The 26,310-nt window shown below is 35.1% G+C and overlaps 1 protein-coding gene across 1 annotated transcript; it reads right to left on the reverse strand.

Annotated features, from left to right (window-relative positions):
* Window positions 1–2,764: 2,764 nt before the first annotated feature.
* LOC131043824 (receptor-like protein 19) lies at window positions 2,765–5,716 on the reverse strand. Its single transcript, XM_059210641.1, has one exon. It carries the CDS (start codon window positions 5,714–5,716, stop codon window positions 2,765–2,767), a length of 2,952 nt encoding a protein of 983 aa, XP_059066624.1.
* Window positions 5,717–26,310: the final 20,594 nt, after the last annotated feature.

The following is a 26,310-nucleotide window of genomic DNA, read 5'->3' on the forward strand; positions in this document are numbered from 1 at the left end:
AAATTTCCAATATTTCATCTTATTAAAGCCTAAAAATAAAAATAAATAACATGCTAATTAAAATGTTCATTTTCATAAAAGTGAATTTTTTTGTCAAATTATACCTTATTTAATGATAAATTTTATATTGTAGGCATCTAATAGTATTGAGTTCAAATCTTCTACAATATTAACAAGAGACACAAAGCATCGAGTTCCTATCATCAATATGGTTAGTTTAGAGTAGTTGAAAGTAGAGATGCAATAGAGGGGGAGAGGAAGACAGAGAACAATAGATAGAGATAGAGATAGGTAGAGGGAGAAATAGAGAGGAAGAGGTGGAGAGATATATAAGGGTAGAGAGATAGAGAGAAACAGATAGATAAATGTGTGTGTGTGTGTGCGTGTGTGTAGAGAGAGAGAGAGAGAGAGAGAGAGAGAGAGAGAGAGAGAGAGAGAGAGAGAGAGAGAGAGGTATATATGTTGTTTGCTTTAATTTTAACAATAGCATGTCGAGGAAGCCCATGATGAGTTGTGCAATATGTATGAGAAGTTAGATTAAGTTTAACATTTAGGAAAGAAAAAAAATCAATTGTATTTTTTTAAAAACGTTTTATGGATATTAAGATCATTAGCTAGTTTTATTATAAGAAAAAAAATTATTTCTATAAATCTAGATTAAACAAATAAATAAAAATAATTATCTAATAATTGAGCTAGGATGGATAATCGAAATTGAATTATGTATTATAATTAAATAAAGGGATAGGTGTACGTAGTTTTAGAATCAATGATAAATAAATGTGGTAGGTGTTGGTTGGAATATTTTTTCATTGTTGAAAGATTAGTTATTTTAGTTTGATGAATGTTTCAAACTCTAAATTGAAATTATGAACCAAATTCAACAAAAATTATACTTCTTTTCCCTATTTAATCACATTAAAAAATTGAAATTAGACTTGTATAGTGTAGTATGTAAGCGTTAGATGTGAAATTGAAAAAAATATTGTATAGAGAAAATAAAAAAACTATTCCCTATAACAGTGGGCCAAAATATGATTTTTTACTTCTGCATTTTTAATAAATAAAAATTGACTTGCATGTCATTATTTTTTTAGAACTAAAGTGTCTAAGTATAATTGAATCAAACAATAATATAAGAGGACTAATTGACTATTAATTCATTAATTAATTAAAGTTTGTGAAAATGTATTTGTTAGAAATATTAAATTGAAAAGAAATAATTAAATTTAAGATATTATATTATAATATTATATACATCTTTTTTAGTATTATATTATTATTATATAATATTTAAATAAATTATTTCCATTATATTTAAGAAAATTATATTACTAAATTACATAAGGATTACCCCAATTTAACTTTTATATTTTTAATGTTGTCCAAAGGCGCCCGTTTCCACTATGACTTTGAATATTCCAAGAAACAAAAAAAAATTAAAGAACGGAGGATTGCACTGGGACCGCCATGCTTACCCATCTCTTTCACTCATCTACTACGACCCTCAATTTCTGCTATGTGCTGGACTAAACCCATGCAATAAGGCAATGAAAAAAGGATTGTTTACCCATAAAATCAAATCATGTGCTATAATTTTTTAGTCAATCTAAATCATTCATCATTAGGTCATAGAAATTATGTTAGGATTCGTTTCCTTAGAAGAAAACACATTTTAATGAGGGCATTGTATTAAGATTGCGACAAGACAGAAAGTTCAGATAAAAGAATAGACGATGTTGAAATAAAGACAAAAAGTGAAGGGTGTTAGTGATGTATTGTAAACTCTATTGAAATTTATATAGACCAGTGCACATCTCTTCTTGTGTTTATTTTCTTCTCAAAAATATATTTCCACATAAATATTATATTTTTCGTATATTCTTTTATTTCCTTTGTTTTCCCTAATTTGTTTTCCTATTATCTCTATTTGGTTCTGCATTGGATCAATAATTCTAATTACTAAAACTAGATTATCATTCTATAGATGTTTACCTTTATTTCAAACTTTATTTACTTTCAAGAAGTTCATAAATGAAACTTTAAAACTTTTCTTCCATGTTCCTTTTCATTATTTACCTCAATCTAGTTTGTTTTTCTATTTTTGGTCAATCTTAATTTTTCCTTGGCAAAGATTTTAGTCTTTACGATATTTCCTTTAAATAAGGGTTTGTGAACTTCATCCTACAGAGGGGAGGAGATGTTCGATTGCTCAAAAACATATTGTAGAAAGATCACCCACAAATCAAGATATTTACATTTTGAAATAGACATAAATTTGGTTGAACTATATTACCTGGTCCAAAAAAATGATCCTGTAATATAACATATTTGTAAATTAAAAAAATATATTAATAAGAATCATTAGAGATCAAAATAAATTATAATAAAACATAATAAATTTTAAAATAAAAATCAAATAATACAAAAAATTAAATTAAATACTACAATTTTTAAAATAATAAAATGTACAATTTCATCACTTAAAATTACATTTTACACATCAAATTATTAATAAAACAAAAACACTTAAAAAAAACTTCATATACACCGATGAAGAAAAAACACAAATACACTAGAAAAGCTAAAACCAAAGAATCATTTTGAATTTCATATATTACCCCTTGAAATGTTTCTGTCATCATTAACACCAACAATTTCTAACACACCTCATACTAATAAATTTGCAGTGGCCATATACTAAAAGAAAACTTTGTCATTATACTAACAAAACCCTCTATACAGTTGTATCTACTTTCATCTATTAACCTCTTATACACCCATCAATAGCTAATATTACAACATGATAAAAATCGAAGGCTCTCTTTCTTACCCTCTTATTTAAAGTCAATACTCCAATCACAATAGAGAATCCCATAACATAACTCAATCCAAGTCCCACTGCCCATCCTATCATTTCACCATCTGAATTCTTTGCTTCACCAATTCTCTCAATACTTGTGCAGTTGCCATAGCCAGAAGAGTTGTTGCACACGCTTATATTGGTAAATGGAATCCCACTTAGCTTAAGATTGCCTAAGTAGGACGACTCCCCAAAAGTTAGGAACTGTCCTCCATGGGGTACTTTTCCATCAAGCATGTTGTAAGATAGATTCAAGAACTCCAAATAACTCAGGAACTCAAGTTCTAAGGGAATGTTGCCATTCAACCTGTTTAGCGAGAGGTCCAGAGACTCTAGTTGTTCCATGTGTCCCAATGTTTTTGGGATTCGGCCACTGAGATGATTCCTTGAAAGGTTAAGAACTATCAAGCCTTGAAGAGATCCCATTTTAGAAGGAATGCTCCCTGATAAGTTGTTGTTTGAAAGATCAATACATTTAAGAATAAAGAGAACTTTCACAAATTCAACATCCCAGCCTTTCCAGGAAATTGTAATTTTATTTGTATATCTAACGTCTTCCAAATGGTTTGAATTATTCTGCGATGCATTGACAATTGCAAGCAGGTTTGTAAGGTTGCTTGGAATAGCTCCTGAAAGGTGGTTGCCAGAAAGATTCAGAATTTGAAGATTCGGAAGGCCAATTACCTGGCGTGGGATACTGCCATGAAAATGATTAGACCTTAAGACGAACACATGCAGCTGTGATAGCTTTCCAATCCACTGGGGAAGGGTGCCTTCCAAATCATTATTTCCCAAATCCAATACTTGCAGAGATCGGCCTTCTGAAATGGATGAGGGAATAACTCCTCTCAAATGATTACCATTGAGCTTCAATGTATGCATGTTTGTAATGTTGCCCCACTCTGCTGGCAATTTACCTTCCAGATGATTTTCTGCCAAATCTAGAACACTAAGAGAAGAACAATTCCTGGTTAAATGAGGAGGAATGACACTGCTCAGCGTATTTTTTGAAAGGTCAAGAACCTCCAAATATGGAGTGCAAATAGAATCTGGAATCGCTCCGCTGAGATTATTCCGCGACAAGGATAAGAACCTTGCATTTTCAAGATACGCACCGATGTGACTAGGAATAGAACCATTAAACTGATTCATCGACAGATCCAGCAGATAAGCTCCAGCAAGAGGAAGAGGAAGAGAACCTTCCAAGCTATTATTGTGCAAATCTAGATAGTCAAAATACATGGGTAAGGTTAGTCTAGATGGCAATGACCCAGTTAATTGATTACAGCTAAGGTTCAAATCATAAAGGCTGGGTAAGTTCCATATCCAAGATGGAATATTTGTTTGGATACTGTTAGCAGATAGGTCTAGATAATCCAAGTCGTATTGGGTCACAAGAAACGATGGAATTCTATCTAAATTGCAAGAACCTGATGCCAAAGCGGAAAGCTTAAACTGCGGAATCCATGTTGAATCAATGTTTACAGTTAACTGATTGTAAGAAAGATGCAGGCTATCAAGACTAGTGAGATTATCGAATACGGAAAGGGAAATGAGGCCGCTTAAACTATTGGAGTGGAGCAAAAGGCTTCTTAAGTTAACAAGATTTGAAATTGTAGATGGAATCGTACCATTCAATTCGTTGGCATAAAGGTGAAGACGAACAAGGGAAGAAAGTGAGTCCAATGAAGCTGGGATTACCCCAGTTAACTTGTTGTAGGACAGCTCCAAAGAAACAAGTTTAGAGAGATTGACTATGGAAAGAGGAATCTCACCTTCAATAGAGGTATTATATAGATAAAGACTCTTCAAGGACGACACATTCCCTATAGCAGATGGAATCTTACCTTCAATTCTGGTATCCGACAGAGAAATACTTTCCAAGGACAACGCATTCCCTATAGCAGATGGAATCTGACCTTCAATTCTGGTCGCTGATAGATCAAGACTTAGCAAGGACAACAAATTCCCTATAGAAGCTGGAATCTCACCTTCAATTCTAGTATCTGAAAGACGAAGATGCTCCAAGCATGAGATATTCCATATAGCAGATGGAATTCGGCCCTTCATGCCTGTCGCTGAAAAATCAATGCTGGTTAGTGACAAAGAAGACTTTCGTTGTCCAATGAAAGAAAGGTCTCCTCCAAGATTGTAATTCCAAGAGAGATCAAGAGAGACCAAGCGCCCAGTCACATTTTCAAACCAAGCTGGTATATGTGCTGACAAATAGTTCGCTGATAGATCCAGATGAAGCAGAGAGGTGAGGTTGAGAAGGGAATTGGGAATTTGTCCTCCAAGCCCACAGTCAGACATGCTCAGTTGTTGAAGGTTGGATAGACTGCCAACAACTTCACCCCACTCTTTGTTTACAGAGATGTTCACTTCAGCAAGAGAGAGGTATTCCAAGCTCACCAGATTTGATAAGCTTTCCAAACTCACGTAAAATTCACTTACATCACCCAGAAAGGATTCATTTACATAACCAGCAAATGACAAGTCAAGAAAAGTGAGACTCTTCAACTTTCTATTATGGGGAGGACTGAATTTACCCTTGAAGAGGTTGTCACTGAGATCGAGGTGTTCCAACCGTGCAAGTTGGAACAGCGATGAACTGATGTTACCTTCCAAATTGAATCCACTCAGATCCAGTCGAGAAACATGGCCTGTGCGGAGATTACAACTGACTCCTCTCCACGTGCAGCAATTGAATCCGTGCCAGGAAGTTAGAGTGTTATACTCATCTACAACTGCTGCCTTGAAATCCAGGAGAAGATTTCTTTCAGGGAAGGGGCATGCAATTGCAGGGGAAGTGAAGCAGCATAATATTGTTATAATTGCAAACATAGCTTCCATTGTTTTGGAAACTAAAATACTTATTATCTTTACTTTGAAAGAAAAGAGATGATCAGAAATCATGGGAGACGAATGATGAATATATCTCTAACTGTGGTTAAATGTCGTTGTGTGAAGAGTGTCGCGTATGCAAAGAAAGAGTGTCACGTCAACACTGTGACATTTTTGTCATTTTCAATGGGTGGAAAAGTCATGTGAAGGTAAGGCACAACAAATTCGAGGGTCCAATTTGAATGTGATGGGTATCGTGTAAACCAAGAACATGGTGTGTCAATATGGAAAATTAACTATGTAAATTGTGACTATATATTTTTCATTCCAATTATTTCCAACATTGACTGACAATTTTTATTAGACTTAAATCCCGTGCATTTCTTTTTCGCAAATATTCGTATCGACCAGGAAAAGCTTTCACATAAAATTGAGATCGCTGGAAAACATAGACCAGATCATACGACTCACACAAAAATAGAACATACTTAAAAAATACAAGAATAATAAAGAAATCAGGGGCACAAACTAAATTTTTGGAGTTGAGATGTTTTCAGGGCAAGCATTTTTAAAAAAAAATCTATGTTGAATATCAAGCAATTTTTTTAATTGTGGTTTATTCATTAACTGTTTATCATTATAAAATTACATAGGTAATAGAGTTTTGATAAAAAACTAATTTTATTTTATGATTAAAAAATTAAATATGATTATATAGTAATTAAATTGAAATTACAATATATTTTTAAAAAAATCATACATAGAGTGGAAACATCGTTTTTGTCCAAACTCATCCAAGGATTGGCAAGAAAATTTCAAATTGCTTTCTTTTAATTTTTTCTTTAATTTTGCTAATGTTTATATTTATCCATATTGTAATAGAAAAGATTGTATATTCATGTCCTCTTCTTTTATGTTTTAGGCCTAATTTGATTAGGTTATCTTTTATGTATTGATTAGTATATGTCCTGACATAATTTTACATCGAATTTCAATGATTTTATCCTAATCTCATTTCATCTCCATGCATCTCAAAGGTATGAACATAATCAATAATCTCCACCATTAGTTGGCATGATTTTTTCATAGTCTGTGAAGAATTGATATTATTACTTTTGATTTTAACAATGGATATTTATAAATCGTCAATTTGATTTTAACTGAGTGTGACCCAAAATTTTCATTGAAAAAAAAAACACAATTAAAACCAAAAGTAATCATATCAAATCTCGACCATTCATCATCCTAGATTACACCCACAAATGCATAATTCATGTAGGTCACTTGCATACATGCATATTTGAACCTAACAGTTTAAAATTGGATTTGATAATTTCATTCCTTTTTTACCATTATTATTCAATTAAAGTCTAATTTATTCCACATTACAACCTAGGTTAGTGTTTGTAAGGACTAATTTCACTTCATTTAAATTATCATGAGATAATCAAAATAAAATTTACATGAAAATATAATAGAAAGATCATGTGACACCCTAGTAAGGGCATCATTAGCTTGCAACATCATTCTAGGTGTCCTACATACTTGCTTAATGTCTTTAATCCTTATTCATTGCCATTAATTTAGTCTACTTAATGCACTATCTAATAAGAACATAACCCTTTCTTACTAAGTTCCTAGAAATGGTGTCTATAAATACCACCCTACTTGATTCATGTGGTACTAAAGAAGATTATGCACTAGTGTTTTTTTATTTTGATGAATAATAGGTCGTGGCCAAATAATTGTATTAATAAAATGAAAATACATGAAAGTTTACAACCCAATTCAGTTTGGGAACTGGTAGGAAAGAATCGGGCGAAGAAAACCTCCAGTCTTGCCCAAGGAAAAATAATTCCTAGAAATAATCGGGTAATACAATAAATGGCCAAATGCCAATACATAAAATTATAATTGATAATTCCTATCGAGAGCACCATACTCATTCCATTGTTGATGGATGCATAATTTGACTACAATGGAGTCATATTCTGCTCATATTGAGATGGTTTTGTTTTGAGTAAGACATGACGAATACCGCCACCTGAATCCTACAGAGTCAGATTGCCAAAACATAAACCACATTCTTCCTGCACACTGTTAGGCTAGTTTGAATTGAGAATTACGAGCAACTGTAACCCAAAATTGATAAATTCCCATGTTTTGTCTTAATACCAACATTTCCATAGATTTCCACTGTGAGAACATACTCGAAGATTTCAAGACAAGATAGATCAATATACTCTCAAACCTTCCTGACAAAAACATACCGATGCATCGAAGATGAATCAAGGTAAGCAAGACCCAAAGCAAGATTTAGTTGCCAAATCTAAGTATCCATAGCATAACCCATTCTAGGGTCGTGATTGTCGTAGACAAATTTAGGACACCTAGCCACGAAAAATTAATAAAGGAAGAGAGAATCCCAGCCTACATCTACCTACAAGAACGAGGATATAGACATGTTTGAATTGGAAATTTAATTTAAATCATGGTTATAACCAACTCAGGTTAATTGTAGATTAATCATGATCTAATGATTGGGGGGTTAAATTTTAAATGTGTTTTCAATTAATTTTATTAGACATGTGACTTCATCGTTTCCTTACAGTAATATAGATGTGAATTCTTTATTTCTGGAAATCTTATTTGCAAGTGATTTATGCGTTTGACTGCTTTAAGAAAAGATTGCCTGTTTATGATCTTGTGTTATAGTAGATACAATCAATTTTAAATTTCATTGCAATTTTGGTGAGTTTTCATTTGTCTTATGACGTATACCCTCTTAGTTAGGTGTCGTTGTATAAACCCTGTGGATGTGAGCCATTGTGTGTTATGTTTCCAAATGGTCAATCCTGGGTTAGTGATGGTGAATCCTTCACCGGTTGTATGCCAGGATTAGATATGGCTGTCAGTTTCGCCATAGAGTTCTCGTAGAGAGACCTTTCCTATTAGTGTCCTAGGAGAGAGAGTGGCTTTTGAGCGGGGGCCGCACTCGAAATGGTTGGCAGGATAACCCCTCTAAAGTCAGTTAATAAGTGATAACCTAATAATTGATTAGGGGGGGGGTAGTTATTAATTTAATTAAGATATTGTACCCAGCACATGGTTGAGTGCTTGTATAGGCTCAAGGTGTTGTGGGAAGGCCTAGAATGGTAGACCTACCACCTTGTCTTCATTAAAGGTTGGTAGGGTCTGCATGATGCTTAGCTGGAGCTGGGGGTTCGGGAGAGGTTACCAGGATAACCCAGGATGGGGACTGGGACCTATGGAAACCTACCTAGGGTAACCATCTTAAGACATGTGATGACACTCTCTCTTTAGGGTCACTAGTGTCTTGTGAGTTGAGTCACTTGAGTTTTGTGGCATCATATGTACTATTGTTCTTGCCTTATTTCTTGCTTGAGGGTCTTCTGCTATCTCCTAGCATGGTGGGATGGTTCCATTATGGGATCACATGGTCGGGTGGTAGTGCCACTTCCCATCAGATATCTTGGTCCTTACCTTCTTGCGAGGATCGGCTTCGTTGGTGGTTCTTGATTCGTGAATCTTGTATTAGCTCATGTTCGAGATTATTGTACAGTTGTGACCATGTGGTCTTTGTATTATTAAACTTTGTAACCTTGGCATTGTAACCTATGTTCTTAATTTGTTCTATTGGAGCTATGTAATTTATGGAATGTTGTAATTTGAAGTTCAATGGAATGTATGTTATTTCAGTTATCTTTCATCTTATGTATAAATGAATCATTGGAAGTATATATGTTGTAACTCTTTAAACCTATCTATTTGAAATCAGTTATGAATTTGAGTTAATTAATCGTTATTATTTTTCCCTAATTTAGATGGATAATTGGATTAACATTGTGTTGTAGTTCGAAGTAATCTTCATTGGTAACCCTTTAGGATGTCATTATTAGACTTCCGCTTGTTTTATTATACGTGCAATGTTATAATTAATGCACTTAATCTTTTAAAAAAAAATATTTCACCCTTTAGTTGCCTTGTAGCGTTGTATTCCTTTAGGGTTTCTGGCATGGTATTACATTTGGTATCATAGCCCATGTTTCAACACTGGGTACTCTGGGATGTAGTGGGCTCATTCAGCTTGACCTTTTGTCTAGGTCTTAGTGTTTGAATTTCCCTTGCTTTATCCTTGTCGTAGATCTGAACCGTTTTCTCTTTTGCAGTATTGGTCATGGCTAGGAAAGCTAAGGGAGCTGGCCATGTTGGTGGCTGCAATAGAGGCAGAGGTGGGGGAGGGGGTCAAGGTTCAGACCGCCATAGTCCTTCGCCACCACCCGCCCATGTGAGTGTGGATCAGGAGTAGTCAGTTCACCAGGATGAGCATCCAGAAGAGCCAGTTCTCGAAAGGGAAGACCTAAGATAGATGTTTTAGGAGGTTCTAGCTAGGCTAGGCCCAAGGCCTAAGGGTGAGCAGCCCATCCATGCTCAAGTTGGGGAGTCGCATCAGCATGTTTTAGAGGAGACAGAGAGAGAGAGGTCTCCTAGAAGGACGGAGGTCCTAGTTGGCCATGACCCAGCTCCCATGGGTCACATCAGGGACTTGATGAGAACCAATCCTCCATTCTTTGATGGTCGAGGCACAGGTCTCGAGGCAGAGACTTGGTTGATCAGTTTGGATAGGTGCTTTGCTATGTTTCCTTATAGTAGCAACACCAGAGCGAGGTGTGCCATCATGTGTCTCGATGATTTCACTTCGATTTGGTTGAGGTTAGAGGAGGAGAAGATCGGTCTGAGTATCAACACCATTTCTTGGGAGATTTTCTTAGAGAGATTCAGGGCATGGTTTCTCTCACCGCAATGGAGCAAGACTCGGGCATATGATTTCTATGCTTTGCGGCAGTTTGGAATGTTAGTTGACTAGTTCAAGCATAGATTTTATGAGCTGCAATAGTATGCCAGAATTGGAAATGATGAGGCTATGCTCGTGTAGCATTTCTTGAGAGGTCTTAATGATCGTATCAGTGGACGAGTTAGAGTTTTTGAGCCAGCTTCAGTCGAGGTAGCCGTGGCGAAAGCCAGATTGGTTGAGCAGAACCTTAGTCGTGCGCATGGTGGATAGTCAAGGGTATAGATAGGGAGTGTTCCTTTCAATGGGAATAGAGCTCATGGGAACCAATCCTAGTCAGTTGCACCGTTTAGGACTCCTCAGGCACCCGCTAAGGGTGGATAGCAGTAGTAGCCGCCAAAATCGAAACAGACCCAGGGCCAATAGGGTGGCAACCCTCATCATATAAGGAACAGGAACTGGCAGAGGAGCAAACAAGGTTTTCTAGGATAGTCCTCTCAGAGTGCATCTCAGGCCCTTAGCAGGGGAAGATTTCAGCAGTCCAGTGGGCCAACTGAAGGTAGAGGGCCACGTAGAGGAGCTTGCTACTCTTGTGGGTAGTTCAGCCATATAGCCGCGCAGTGTCCTCGGCGTTCCCACCAGATGGGAAGTCAGAGGCCAGCTGCATCAGAGCCTATAGTAGGGGATGCTAGTAGATCCCACAGAGTGATTGCAGTGGTGGATGACCGCCAGGCTGAGCATCAGGGGATAGTTATTGAGGCCACAGGGGTGTTGTGTGGTATTCCTATCTCTATCCTTTTTTACTCCGGTGCTTCAGATTCTTTCATTTCTTCGTCCATTGTAGAGCGGTGTGGGCTTGCGTCTGCTAAGTAGGTGGATAGGTGACAAGTAGAGTTGGCTACCGAGGTGTGCATGTTCGTAGATGCCTTTGTTCCTAGTTGTGAGTTGGACCTAGGACCCTTTGTGACTTTTTTTGACCTTCGAGTCATTCCTTTGGGATCCTATGGAGTAGTGTTGGGGATGGATTGGTTATCATCTCACAGTGCTCGTGTGGACTATCATCAGAAGATAGTAGAGTGTTTAGATGACCATGGTAGGAAAGTGGGGATCGTTCGAGTTTAGAGATCGATATCCTTACGTATGATTTCCGCTATGCAACTTAAGTGGTGTATGCATAGAGGATGTCATCTTTTTGCAGTAACTCTTGAGGATATGGATGAGGGAGAGAGTCAAGAAATTGCTCTTGATGGTCATCCTATTCTTTGAGAGTTTGCTGATGTGTTTCCATCGGAGATTCCTGGTATGCCTCCGAAGTGTGACATAGACTTTCGCATTGACTTGGTTCCTAGTGCGGAACCTATTTTGAGAGCTCCATATCAGATGACTACTCAGGAGTTTAGTTAGCTGAAGTTGCAGATGGAGGAATTGTTGGCAAAGGGATTCATTCATCCTAGTGTCTCTTCTTAGGGTGCGCCTATTATCTTCGTTAAGAAGAAGGATGGTTCTCTTCGATTATGCATTGATTATCGACAGCTATATAAGGTAACCATCCAGAATCTATATCCATTGCCTCGTATAGATGATCTTTTCGATCAGGTGAAGGGAGCCAAGGTGTTCTCTAAGATTGATCTAAAATCTGGGTATCATCACTTGCGCATTCATGATGCAGACATTCATAAGATAGCATTTCGTACTCGTTATGGTCATTATGAGTTCACAGTAGTGCCATTTGGGTAGACAAATGCGCCTTCAGTTTTCATGTGCCTCATGAATGGGGTTTTTCACACCTACCTTGATCATTTTGTCCTTGTGTTCTTGGATGACATATTGATTTATTCTAGATCTATGGAAGAGCATGAGGGTCATGTACAACAAGTATTGTAGTGCTTGAGAGAGAATCAGCTTTATGCCAATTTGGCGAAGTGTGATTTCTTCCAGACTGAGGTGAACTATCTTGGTCATGTGGTTTCAGGCGAGGGTGTATCTGTGGATCCTTCAAAGATTCAAGCCATAGTGGATTGGCCAGCCCCGACCAATGTTTCAGAGGTTCAGAGTTTTATGGGTTTGGCCAGATACTACCGTCGCTTTGTTCAGGGTTTTTCTCGGATAGGTCACCTGATTACTTCTCTTCAGAGGAAAGGGAAGAAGTTTGTTTGGTCAGCGTAGTGTGAGTCAGCGTTTCATGCCTTGAAGGAACTCCTTGTCAGTGCTCCGATTTTGGCAGTCCCTAATCCATCCAAAGATTTTATGGTTTGCACAGATGCCTCTTTAGAAGGTATAGGTGCAATGCTTATGTAGGATGGACGTGTGGTTGCCTATGAGTCTCACAAACTCAAGGACCACGAGTTGAAATATCCACTTCATGATTTGGAATTGGCAGCTATAGTGCATGCGTTGGTTAGATGGTGACACTTTCTATTAGGGCGTTGGTTTGAGCTGCATAGTGATCACCGCAGTTTGCAGTAGATCTTCACACAACCAAACTTGAATGCCCGACAGTGAAGGTGGATGGAATTCCTCTATGAGTATTATTTTGAGGTTCGATATATTTAGGGGAAGGAGAATGTAGTGGTTGACGCTTTGAGTCATGGGCGGCATGAAGTTTCAGCAGTGTCCCTTGGAGTGGACTTGAGACAAAGAATTCTTGGAGTTCTTCCTTAGGATTCTTGGTATCAAGATGTTAGGGCCGTGATGGAGTCCGGAAGGCCTTTAGAGGGTAGATTTTCTGGTCATAGTCTTGAGGCGGATGGTCTTCTTTGTCATCTCGGCCAGATCTACGTACCTCCTTTGGAGGGTCTTTGCACTTTGGTCATGACTGAGGCCCATCGTGCACCTTATTCGACACATCCAGGTGTCAAGAAGATGCACGTAGATCTTAGATAGATTTATCATTAGGCTGGCATGAAACATGACATTGCTAATTTTGTGTTGAAGTGTTTGGAATGTCAGCAAGTGAAGGCAGAGCATCAGCACCCGGCAGGGCTTTTACAGCCTAATATAGTACCGGATTGGAAATGGGACATCATTTCCATGGATTTAATTGTTGAGTTGCCTGTCTCTTCACGTCGACATGATGCCATCATGGTCACTATTGACAGGTTGACCAAGGTTGCTCATTTTGTTCCTATTCGAGCTTCCTATACGGTAGCAGTGGTGGCTCAGCTGTTCTTGGAAGATGTGGTGAGATTTCATGGGATTCCAAGGTGGATCATTTCTGATAGAGATCCTATCTTTACCTCAGCATTGTGGACCTCACTTTAGCATGCTTTGGGAACTCAGTTGAACTTTAGTTCAGCCTATCATCCAGAGATAGATGGTCAGACTAAGCGTGTGAATTAGGTTTTAGAGGACATGCTTCGCATGTATGTTATGGACTAGCAGTCACGTTGGGAGGATTATATTTATCTAGTGGAGTTTGCTTATAACAATGGATATCATAGCTGCATAGGTATGTGTCCCTTTCAGGCATTGTATGGTCATCCTTGTCATACTCCTTTGAGTTGGGATCGGTTAGAGGATAGGGTGTTTATAGGACCAGATATTCTTCGAGAGATGGAGCAGCAGGTAGAGTGGATTCGTGAGCATTTAGTAGCTACATAGGATAGGCAGAAGAAGTATGCAGATGCTCATAGGGTAGATCATCAGTTTTCTATTGGCAACCGTGTTTTCTTGAGAGTGCGTCCGCGAAAGAGTATGATCCATTATGGAAAGGGTTCTAAGTTGGGACCTCATTTTGTTGGCCCTTTTGAGATCCTTGAGAGGATAGGACCTGTTACCTACCATCTTGCCTTGCCACTAAGTCTATCCCACATCCACGATGTCTTTCATGTTTCAGTTCTTCGACCTTACCACCTTGATGTGACTCATGTTCTTGATTGGATCACTCTGCAGGTCGAGGATGGGCAGCTTTCCATGGAGCTCGTGCGAATTCTTCAGCTTTGGGATTTGACCCTCAGAGGTCGCACCATCGACCAGGTAAGGGTCCTATGGGACCCAAATGATGAGACCTCGGTGACTTGGGAGGATGCAGCTAAGATGAGACAGCTCTATTCTTATCTATTTTAGGCTTCTAAGAGTAAGCCTAGTTTTGGGGAGGAGAATGTAGTACCCCTTCTCGATTGGACTTTTAGACTGATATTTTGTTGCAGTTTACTTTTCAGTTGACACATTACTGTTAAACACTTTCAAACGTATTTGATATTATTTCATGCTTTATCTGGATATGGGATGCATACTTTATTTACAATATTTCAGTACTTGTGATTGTAGCATTTATGGATTATTGCATTGTACTGACACTTTACTTTATCTATGCGATGTGTCATATATATGTTGCGTGTTTGCAAATGTATTGGATGCAAGGGGACGATTTTCCTTCACTCACTCTGGTGAGACAGGGAATGTCGCAATTCTCCTTCATCGGTGTGTGTGTTGTCTATTCTATATTTGTATACATGCATGTGTGATTCAATGATGCAGGATATTGTAGGTACAAGTACTGGGTAGGTACGAGGTATCATCTCCACCTGGCTTCACAGGTCTGAGCGTGCCTTATATGTCTGATGGGAGTGGAGGAGATAGTTGTTGACCCTAATTCTTACCCTCAGTCTACTCTTGTGAGTGTCGTCAGTCGATCGTTTGTTCTTTTTGTTCGGCCTTCGAGTCTTGTTTATGTGACTTCTTCAGAGTCTTCTTATGTTTCTTGTATTTTTCTCAGTTTGCATGCCATAGTGGGTGTGATTATTTAATTGAGTTTAAGTCATCATTTCATAGTTGGTATAAGTAATTTATGCATTAATATGCCCTTGCGTTATGAACTTAGCTTATTGAGTGAAGTTATTAGATTTAAATTATTAATTGCTTTATTTTGGAAAAGTAACTATATTTAAATCATATAGAAAAGTAAAATATATAAAGTTACTTCTGTTGCTTTTAGAGTTAAAGAAAAACAAAAATAGAGTTAAAATTATTGATTTTTCCTTTTGTTGAAAAATTTAATTAAATTTCTTGATTGAAGAAATGTATTTTCAAAAAAAAAGAAAAAGGAAGAAACTCCCATTTACTCTTGAAGGAAAATAGAAAAATTCAATTTGTTTATTTAAATGTTTTCATGAGAAAAATATTTCAACCTAAAAGCTTAGGTTAAGATATTTTTTCCCTATTTATCCTTGTAAATATTTTTGGAAGAGGATGCTTGTTTTGGAGGAGGAAAACTCTGGAAAGTTGTTTGGAAGGAAGATTTTGGTTTTGGTCTGGTAATCTGTTGAAGGATAGAAGATCACAAAATTTCTTCCAGGAAGCTCCACAGGTTGGATGGTTTCTACTTTGTTGTTTTAAAAATCTATACTTCTTTCCCTTCTTTTGGATGTTGTTAAAAGATTGATTAAATGAGTGTTGTGTTATGGATTTAGTTGCTATGAGGTTTATGGAAAAATCTCAATCCATTTTGTTATTAAAATGCAACTTCAAACTCTCCCAAATCAATTTCATGAAATGTTTTGGTTTAAAATCTATTTCTTCATGTTAGTTATGCAAAGAATTTGATTTCTTAACGATTGTAGCTTTTAATTTTTGTGATTTTGGGTAGAGTCATGCTGGCAAAATTTTGCCAAGAATTTCCCCTTGTGTCTTCATTTTTTTAAATAAAATTCCTTCCTGGTAGTTTCAAAAGTGGGGAAATTTTGAGTGTAAATTCTTTTCTTTCCATTCTTGTTTGGCAAAAAAAATCCAATTGGGGGATGGCAATCAATTTAGTTCCCAGCCAATTTGACTTTGGGAATAAATTTGTTTGTTTTGTGAAACTAATTGTTATCTCTGTTTTGTCTCAGAGATTTTGCTTGCTGGTAAAATTTCATTACCAGTGATAAAATTTGATATTTCAATTTTGTTCAATTTTTTATTAAAAAAATTAAATGATGTCGTTTAATTATACTCTGTTGTCTCAGAGTGTGTTTTAATTATACTCTGTTGATGTTTCCATGAATTGATTTTTATTTTTTTTTTAAATTAATTTAAAAAAAAAAAAATTAACAAAGTTTGGCAGGGGGAGACGGTGCCTACTACCATGAGGTAGCAGTGTTCCCATGCGGTAGCACCTGCTACTGTTTGGTAGCAATGCTAACGTAAGGTAGCGCTGGCTACCTTGCAGTAGTAGTAGGGCAGCCACCACACCAACATAAAACCTAGCGCCCCCCGATTTCCCCCAATTTCTTATTCGATTTTTTAATTTTTTTTTTTAAGTTTTAAATAAAAATTAATAATATAAATATTAATAAATATTATTTTGGCTTATTTGTTTTTATTTATATATTTTGGGAAAATAAAAAGCTTTGGCAAAATTTTTGGAAATTAATGTGTCTTTTTAAAATCAAATATTATATTTTTATATATGTTAATATAATATAATCATATAATAGTATATTCAATGAATATACATTTATATGGAAATTATATTATACTATTATATATATACATGTTTGAATTGGAAATTTAATTTAAATCATGGTTATAACCAACTCGGGTTAATTGTAGTTTAATCATGATCTAATGATTTGGGGGTTAAATTTGAAATGTGTTTTCAATTAATTTTATTAGACATGTGACTTCATCACTTCCTTACAGTAATATAGATGTGAATTCTTTATTTCTAGAAATCTTGTTTGCAAATGATTTATGCGTTTGACTGCTTTAAGAAAAGATTGCCTATTTAGGATCTCGTGTTATAGTAGATACAGTCAAGTTTAAATTTCGTTGCAATTCTGGTGAGTTTTCATTTGTCTTATGACATATACCCTCTTAGTCAGGTGTCGTTGTATAAACCCCGTGGATGTGAGCCATTGTGTGTTATGTTTCCAAATGGTCGATCTTGGGTTAGTGATGGTGAATCCTTCACCGGTTGTATGTCAGGATTAGATATGGCTGTCAGTTTCGCCATAGAGTTCTCGTAGAGAGACCTTTCCTATTAGTGTCCTAGGAGAGAGAGTGGCTTTCGAGTAGGGGCCGCACCTGAAATGGTTGGCAGGATAACCCCTCGAAAGTCAGTTAATAAGTGATAACCTAATAATTGATTAGGGGGTGGGTAGTTATTAATTTAATTAAGATATTGTACCCCGCACATGGTTGAGTGCTTTTATAGGCTCAAGGTGTTGTGGGAAGGCCTGGAATTGCAGACCTACCACCTTGTCTTCACAAAAGGTTGGTAGGGTCCGCATGATGCTTAGATGGAGCCGGGGGTTCAGGAGAGGTTACCAGGATAACCCAGGATGGGGACTGGGACCTATGGAGACCTACCTAGGGTAACCATCTTAAGCCATGTGATGACACTCTCTCTTTAGGGTCACTAGTGTCTTGTGAGTTGAGTCACTTGAGTTCTGTGGAGTCATGTGTACTATTGTTCTTGCCTTATTTATTGCTTGAGGGTCTTCTGCTATCTCCTATCACGGTGGGGTGGTTCCATTATGGGATCACATCAGATATCTTGGTCCTTACCTTCTTGCGAGGATATCTTGGTCCTTACCATCAGATATCTTGGTCCTTACGTTCTTGCGAGGATCAACTTCGCTGGTGGTTCTTGATTCGTGAATCTTGTATCAGCTCATGTTCAAGATTATTGTATAGTTGTGACCATGTGGTCATTGTATTATTAAACTTTGTAACCTTGGCATTGTAACCTATGTTCTTAATTCGTTCTATTGAAGCTATGTAATTTATGGAATGTTGTAATTTGAAGTTCAATGGAATGTATGTTATTTCAGTTATCTCTCATCTTATGTATAAATGAATCTTTGGAAGTATATATGTTGTAACTCTTTAAACCTATCTATTTGAAATTAGTTATGAATTTGAGTTAATTAATTGTTATTATTTTTCCCTAATTTAGATGGATAATTGGATTAACATTGTGTTGTAGTTCGAAGTAATCTTCGTTGGTAACACTTTAGGATGTCATTGTTAGACTTCTGCTTGTGTTATTATATGTGCAACATTATAATTAATGCACTTAATCTTTTAAAAAAAAATTATTTCACCCTTTAGTTGCCTTGTAGCATTGTATTCATTTAGGGTTTCTGGTGGGGCATTACACATATATATAAAAGAGCTTGCAATCATAATGATATAGATGATCAATTTTTACTTCAGATTTATATATAAAAGGTTTATACACTGAGATGCACCCATATCAACAATGCAATGACCTTACACAATACAACAAGCAAGCAATAAATAAGAGATTTGAACCAGAGCAACCAAAGAAAGGATCAATGTTATTGGAATCAGTAAGGTAAAAATTAAGAAAGCATTCTGAGTTGTAGTCAAGGTCACAGTCAGAGTATCTTCTGTTAATAAACTATTCACAGAGCAATCATCTTCATTGGAAAAGGCACAAGGTCATATCACATACAAAAAAGAGAAAAATCTATTAGATTGAGTTGCTTATGTGCAAGAACAAGTTAAAATAGTCAAAAGAGTAGTGTTCATTTTGCCATGACAGTCATTACCAACATATTGTCCAATATAATAAGGAGCAGACCCAGCCAATGAGAGTGTCATAGCAACTCTACATAATGGTTTTAATAGTCAATATACAAAAATTAATGTCACAACGGCACTAACCAGTAGGACCTTTCACAACCAACTTTGAGGTACAAATGGTGATCATTAGATACAGACCAGATTATCAACTACAAGAACAATGAACTATACATTTACAGTTGTAAAAGAAAGTCTTGAAATGATCTAAAAAGATGATATCATTTCATATTCAAAGGGGCAGCCATTATCTTTAAGCCACAACACAAAGATAGTGATCATTATCAGCTCCAGACATCTTCAAAATAATCATATAATGTGAGCTTAGGGCCACCAATACCAGCCAGCATAAGAGAAGCCAAAGAATTAGAGATAAGAAGATACAGTTTCAGCTAAAGAAGGCACTTAACTCGATAACCAATGCTTGCACTACTGAGACAAATGAAATGAAAAAACCTTATTTCTTGGTCATCATCAATACAATAGTTACTGAGGTAATACATCATGGTAGAGTAGAGTTTAAAAAATAATCAGAGCGAAGGATGGCATGATAACAGGGGTTTATTAAAATCACAGAGCAATCACTGTCAAGAAATCATCAAAGCCAACATAAGGCACATCATGACATTATGTATACACAGAGGACAATAAAACCCTACACAAGCAAATACATAGAAAATAACAGGACAACTACACTTTTTCTTTCAAAGAAAGCGACTAAAAATAAAATATCTCATATCATGCACTGCGCTCTGAAATCATGCAAAGAATGCTCAATGTTGGAGTCTCAGTAGCAACCACAATCCAATTGAAGCCCTAGTTTCCATTTCCATAGCAGTGCATGGTGGCAGAACTCACACCACAAATTGCAAAGTAAAATAATGCCATGTTTTTAGGGTTTTCCTATTTCTATTCACATGCCCTAATTTTTTTTTTTAGAAAAAGGAAAATCACTCATACAAACAATTTTGTGGCCAAGAATTAATTGAAGAAGCTTAAATTTAAAAATATTTATATGAGAATATTAAAATAGCTTTTATGAAGACAATTAATAAATAAAAGTTGTTTTAATATATTTCCATAATTTAATTGCTTATTTTAATATAATATTATATAATATTATTATAATAATTATCTCAGTTATTACATAGTATCACTTATATTATATAGTTTCACTTACATTTTAATATAATATTATTATAATAATTATCTCAGTTATTATAATTAATTTAGATTAAAAATATTAAGAGAAAAGAATAAAGTTGCCTGCAGACTTTGCAACAAAAGAGGATATTTTTATCTAAGCTTCTTGATATTAGTTTGTGCATCCAATTTCAAAGGGGGCGGGACAGTTTTGTGGCTATATTTAGCCGAATTCATGCAGATTGATAGTGGCAATTCTACTTTTAGAGAGAGTTTTCTTTTTTCAGGGAGCTATATTTGGCAATATACGTCATGCAGCTTTCCGAGGGGAGTATTTTCTTTTTCAATTCTATATTTGGCACAACAACGCATGCAGGTTCTTCAAATAGGGGTGTGCTTTTATAGAGCTATTTTGGGCAGTGTGGCAGTTCTTTTTTCAGTAGAGGAGTTACTTTTCCATGCAGCATCAGTTAGATGCTTAGTTTGAGCATTCAAGCCTATTTTTGGCAGGATTATACATGAGTTTTTTAGGGTATTTTGGACAAATTTGCCAAAGACTTTTTCTCATACAAATTTTTCTATTAGGGTTTTTGAAGTAGATTTTTCTATTAGGATTTTTTTTGTGTGTTTATTTTATTTTACTATTTATCTATTTTACTCTTTTTTAATTTCTTCTTGCTTAAATTTTCTTTATTGTCTCATTGGTTATCTTTTTACTCTCTTTAGTATATTTTGTATTTTATTTGTATGTTATTTTATTATTTGATTTCTTCATTTTTGTACTATTGTACTAAGTATTCTATACAAGCCTTTAAAATACTCAAGTTTTTTTTTTTGATTTTTTTTTTTTTGCTTTTCTTGTGTTAGTTTTTAGGTTCCCTCTTCTTGTTTAATTTTTTTCAATTGTTTTCTATTCTTTTTATCTATTTTCATTCTTATTTTAACTATTCTCTTATTTTATATTTTTATATTAAGCTACCACTTTTCATTTATTTGTTCATTTACCAATTTTATTATATTGTATGTTCTATTTTTAATATTTTTTTCTATTCTTGTATTTATTTTACTAGATTATAAAATTATTGTAATTTTTTCATTTTTCTTTTTTATTTCTTGTTTTATGAGTTTTCTTTTTCTTTTTATTTATATACTATGCTCTAGCTATATTGTAATCATTGTTTGTGTTTTGTATCTTAATTTTTCATTTTTATTCACTTACATTGTATCATTTATTTATTTATTGTTCTCTTTAATATTTTCCATTCCTATATGTTTTATTATTTTCTTTTGTTGTAGCATTTAAATTCAATTAGAATATTTTGAATTTATATTTGATTTCTATTTTTTCTTATATATTATTTATGATTTTAAATTTTATGTGTTCCTGGTTTCTTGTGCCACCCATACCCTCTCTCTACCCCCAGCCCCCCTCTCTTCTTTTTAATCTTTGGGTCTACAACAATGTTCATTTCTTCTCCTCTAACATTCCTCATCCTAATGATGGATCATGTAGTGTGATTTGAAACTTTAATGCAAAAAAACTATCACATAATCAAACCCAAAAAAAAGAATAAAAATTCTATGAGCTTCATGCAACATTTGTAATTATTGTTCTTAATGAACACACAACATGCTTTATATTTTAATACTTATTATCACACGGCACTTCAAAAATGTTTTTGGAGCCATTACATAATTGGTCATGTATTTTCATATTGAGAAACTAGAATTCTAAGCATCAAAAGATGAAGTCTTACACATGGAAGCCTAACAATTTAAATTTCCATAATGATCTTTTTCTTCATCAGCATGTACATAATATATATAAATGTACACCTATACCATAATAAAATAATTGTGATCATGTACTTAGACATAGATAAATATAGGAAATATAGGATGAAATACAAACATTTATCTTCTTTGAGAGTATACAATGAACACAACATGTAGATTAATAAAATAGTTTATTGTATTTTTTAAGTTCTCCTTAATATAAAAAATTGTCTCTAGATTGCTTCCACATTCATATGTCACATTTACATTCTTTTTTAGATTATTATCTCTTGGACCACCTAAGATCTAGATCATTTGTCACGAACCCTATTTTTCCACAATTATTTAATTAAGAAAATAATGTTTATTTTACGCAAATGAAATGAAAATGGAATTGTTAATGAAATAAGATAGGAGATTGGATGCACTGAAATGATATATATACAACTGAATGATCAGTAATAATTTTTATTGTAAAATTGTGATCATCATTGCTAATGAGCAATTGAGTGCAAGTGAATGCAGGAACAAGAGAACGCGAATGAAGGCGAGAACATGGTTCAGGTAGAGTTGTCTTAGCTCATGGACTTGGCTAGAATAGATGGAATATCTCACACACCACAGTAGAAAAGTTATGTATATACAATTATGATATCATTGATGCATGATTTTGAAATAAGAATGAAATTTTATGAGTAAGTGTCAATTGTTAAATTTATTTCGTGTATGAGGGTGAAAAGTAGTTAAATATTTTGAATAAGAGTTAGTGATTTAACAATTTAACATTATTTATAAAGGATGATTTAATCTCCCTTGTATAAGAGAATGTACTTTTATTAGATAAACATGACTATTCAAAGTAATGTATTTATGAACATACATTTGCAAAATTAAGATTATATATATGATTTCTAATAAATATTTTTACGTTATACTTTCTTTAATATAAACATGTAATATATAAAATTAGTCATTTATTATATATATTTATATATATATAATATTATAAAAGGTGGTGAGTCGAAATCTCAGGATAGTAAGGAACCGATGAACGGTGGTCGACCTAGCACGATAACTCACGGTAAATCGGTAGACTTGGGTTGGTAGGTCGATACCCATCGACATAGTCAAACATGGCAGAGATGTGGCAAAGATGGCAATGAACCTGCACTTGACAACCACTAAAGTGCTTGAGACCACTCACTTTACCTTTTACATCCACATAATATCATTTCTAGTATATAATATAGACTTATACCATAGGCTCTCATCCATGATCAAATATCCCACTTCTAGGTATTTATATTCTCGACTAGGTTATCACCTTAACCTATTTAATGTACCTTAATCTACATTCATATCATAATATCCATTGTCACTTACATTATAACATGCATCCATTGCCATATGTTTCAACCATCATCTATATCCATCATATACCTGTAGTGTCATAAAATTGTGGTCCTAGAAATTTTTGACTGTAATAAGGTCCTCACGCATGTGAACTTGAATCCTCTAGCCTGATCGGAGACCAGAGATTACTTGGCTTGTGAAAACAATTTCTTTCTTGGTCTCCGCATAACTCTGTCTGCACTCTTCCCTAAAGAAAGGGTTTGGACAGGGGCGTGACTCACCTATCCCCCCTAGGACAAGAGCGTGGTGCCCTTTTCCTCCCAAGATAGGGGTGTGGTGCCCTTGCCCCTGCCCTATTTTGGGGTAGGACCTTCCTAGAGCATGCATTGTGGGTTGTGCTATGAGTGGAAAAACTCTCCCGATGTCGGCCTGTGATGAAATTCAAACCTACCAACATGTATTTAATGGGAATTCTTCCTCTCATTTGCATAAGGTGGGATGAGTGGGAAATTCACAAGTGATCAAGAATTCAAGCATTCAAGAATTCTTTTCCAGCATTGAGCATTCTCAAGTCTCCCTTCAAGGCTAGGTGTTACATTCAATTCAAGGATTCAACCATTGAAGAGGAGACTGATTTCAACATTCAATTCCACACAAGAATTTCTATCAGAATTGCTACTACAAGCTCCCTTGAGGTGATTTACAATTCAGTCTTTCATGTACATCTACTTGCAAGTACTTTCTTTCATTACTTGGTTAATTCCAAAACCCCCAATCCCATCCCATTTTCCTCTCTTTTCTGTGTGTAGGTTGCAGGTGTCTAGCTGTACTTTTGGATTCAGGATCCATTTGTTGAGGTGGACAAACCCTTTTCATTTCATGGATTTTTCGGAAGACAGTGTACATTCCCGCCATGGTCCGAGCAAATTTTCCTCAAATTCATAGGGTGACTTCATCTCGACATTTTAAGTTGCCAAATCCAGGTGCACAACTTCATCCCATATCCTGATCTCAAGTTATAATCGATTCTTTGTCACTTTTGCACTACATAACTCTATCACTTCCTTTCCATTTCAAAAAAGGAAGAGGGGATCAACTTAACATTCCCTAATTCATTCAGAATTCAATCTACCATCTTATGTGGATAGATTGAATCTAGTGAATTATCATCTCCTTCTTTCGAATGTAATGGTGAAAATTGTTTTAAGGATAATCAATAGTGAAACTCTCATCTCTCTTTGAGGGAAAGGGTAGTCTTCCCCTTGATCTATCATTCACCATTTTCCCACCATTACGTTTTGATGAACCCGACGTCTTGCATACTTTCTTTTGAACAATATCGCATATTTTTCATATACAAGTTTTAACTTTCTCTAACCTTTGTGATTAATTTGTTAAAAACCCTAGTTTTTAAAATTAAAATTGAACCTATGATTTGTACAAATTGTTTGTGATTATCTTAGATCTGAAAATTGTCTTGATTGTCAAATTCAATTTCCTCGTTGCCTTTTTCAAATTACAATTAAAATTTACAAAATTAAGAGGTTATTTGCTAAAACCCTAATTTTCAAAAATCATATTGAACTTTCACAAAAATTGGATTTAAACTTAATTTTCAGATTTCTAATTATTCTCAGATTTGTCTTCAATCCTACAATTCAAATTTTCAATTTTCTCCCCTTTTCCCAAAATTCAAATTTCAAAATTAAGTGGTTAGGCCATCAAACCCTAATTTTAAAAATTAGTTGAATTTTGTGTGAATTTAAAATTAATTTCAATTACATTCAGATTTATAAACATTTTCCAAGGTATCCCTATCCATTAGGATTGACCCTTTTCAAAATTGCACTTCAATTCCTCATTTTCTTCAAAATCCTAATGGGGTCCTATTTTCACATTTGTGACTTCATTTCACCCATGTAGAGATCATAAAATTTGCCAATTTTGGGGGGTTGGCTTTAAAATACTCCAATATCCATCCCTAAAAATTTCATAAAAAGTTGGTCGGACCAGGTGCGTTCTCGCCACGGTCCTCGACTTTTTTCCCGAAATCTCGGGACACTGTTATGACTCTATTTAATAGCCTAAATCCGAAAGATTGGCTGATTTTATCAATTTTTGATCCTTCTAGAATCGGAAATACCTTTAAAATTCAACATTTCAACTTTCAAGAATTTTTTAAAATTAAGAAGTTAATTATTGTCTACCCTGATTTTAAAAATTCTAATTTTAAGATTAAGTGGTATTCCCTTGGCCCTAATTTTAAAAAATCTCCAATTTCCTTTCAATTTTGGAAATTGTGTCATCATGTGCCCCCAACAAAGTTCAAATTGTGTAATCATTATCTTCTTGAATTTTGCATTACTCAGTTTTGTAAGCTTTGTTCTACAATTCAAAATTCAAACTTTCCCTCTAGTGCATGAGTTTTACCACTATAAGTCCTACCTATCCTATTCCTCTTAGATGAAGCATTAGAATTAAGGCTTCCCAAGGTTTAATTACTGAGGAGATGGAGCCTAATTTGAGTGACTTCTTTAATGAGGATCATGCTAATTCTTCTCATCCTAATCATGTGCCTATTAATGGATCTCATGATGAAGAAAAAGTCTTAACTAGGGCTTCTTTAGATCAACTTTCTATATTGGACAATCAATTTCACAACTTTCAACAATGGATGTCCCAAGATTACCCTAATAGTGAATCTCTTCCATAAATTGAAGGTCTTAAACGCATGCTTCAAATTGATAAGAATAGAATTTATATAATGCATGGCATTGTACATATTGTTGATTCTAATGTCATGCCTATCAAGAGTTGTGCTGAAACCCTAGGTTATTCACAACCTTCAACACAAGTCAATTTCTCTATTCCTTTGACTAATCTTATGACTAGTATTCCTACTTTTACATCCAACATCATGGCTACTTCAACTCAAAATGTCATTCCTACAACTATAGGTCATGGGACAATCTCTCTTTTTCATTTAATC

The sequence above is a fragment of the Cryptomeria japonica genome, chromosome 8, assembly GCF_030272615.1.
Source record: "Cryptomeria japonica chromosome 8, Sugi_1.0, whole genome shotgun sequence".
Lineage (NCBI taxonomy): Eukaryota > Viridiplantae > Streptophyta > Pinopsida > Cupressales > Cupressaceae > Cryptomeria > Cryptomeria japonica.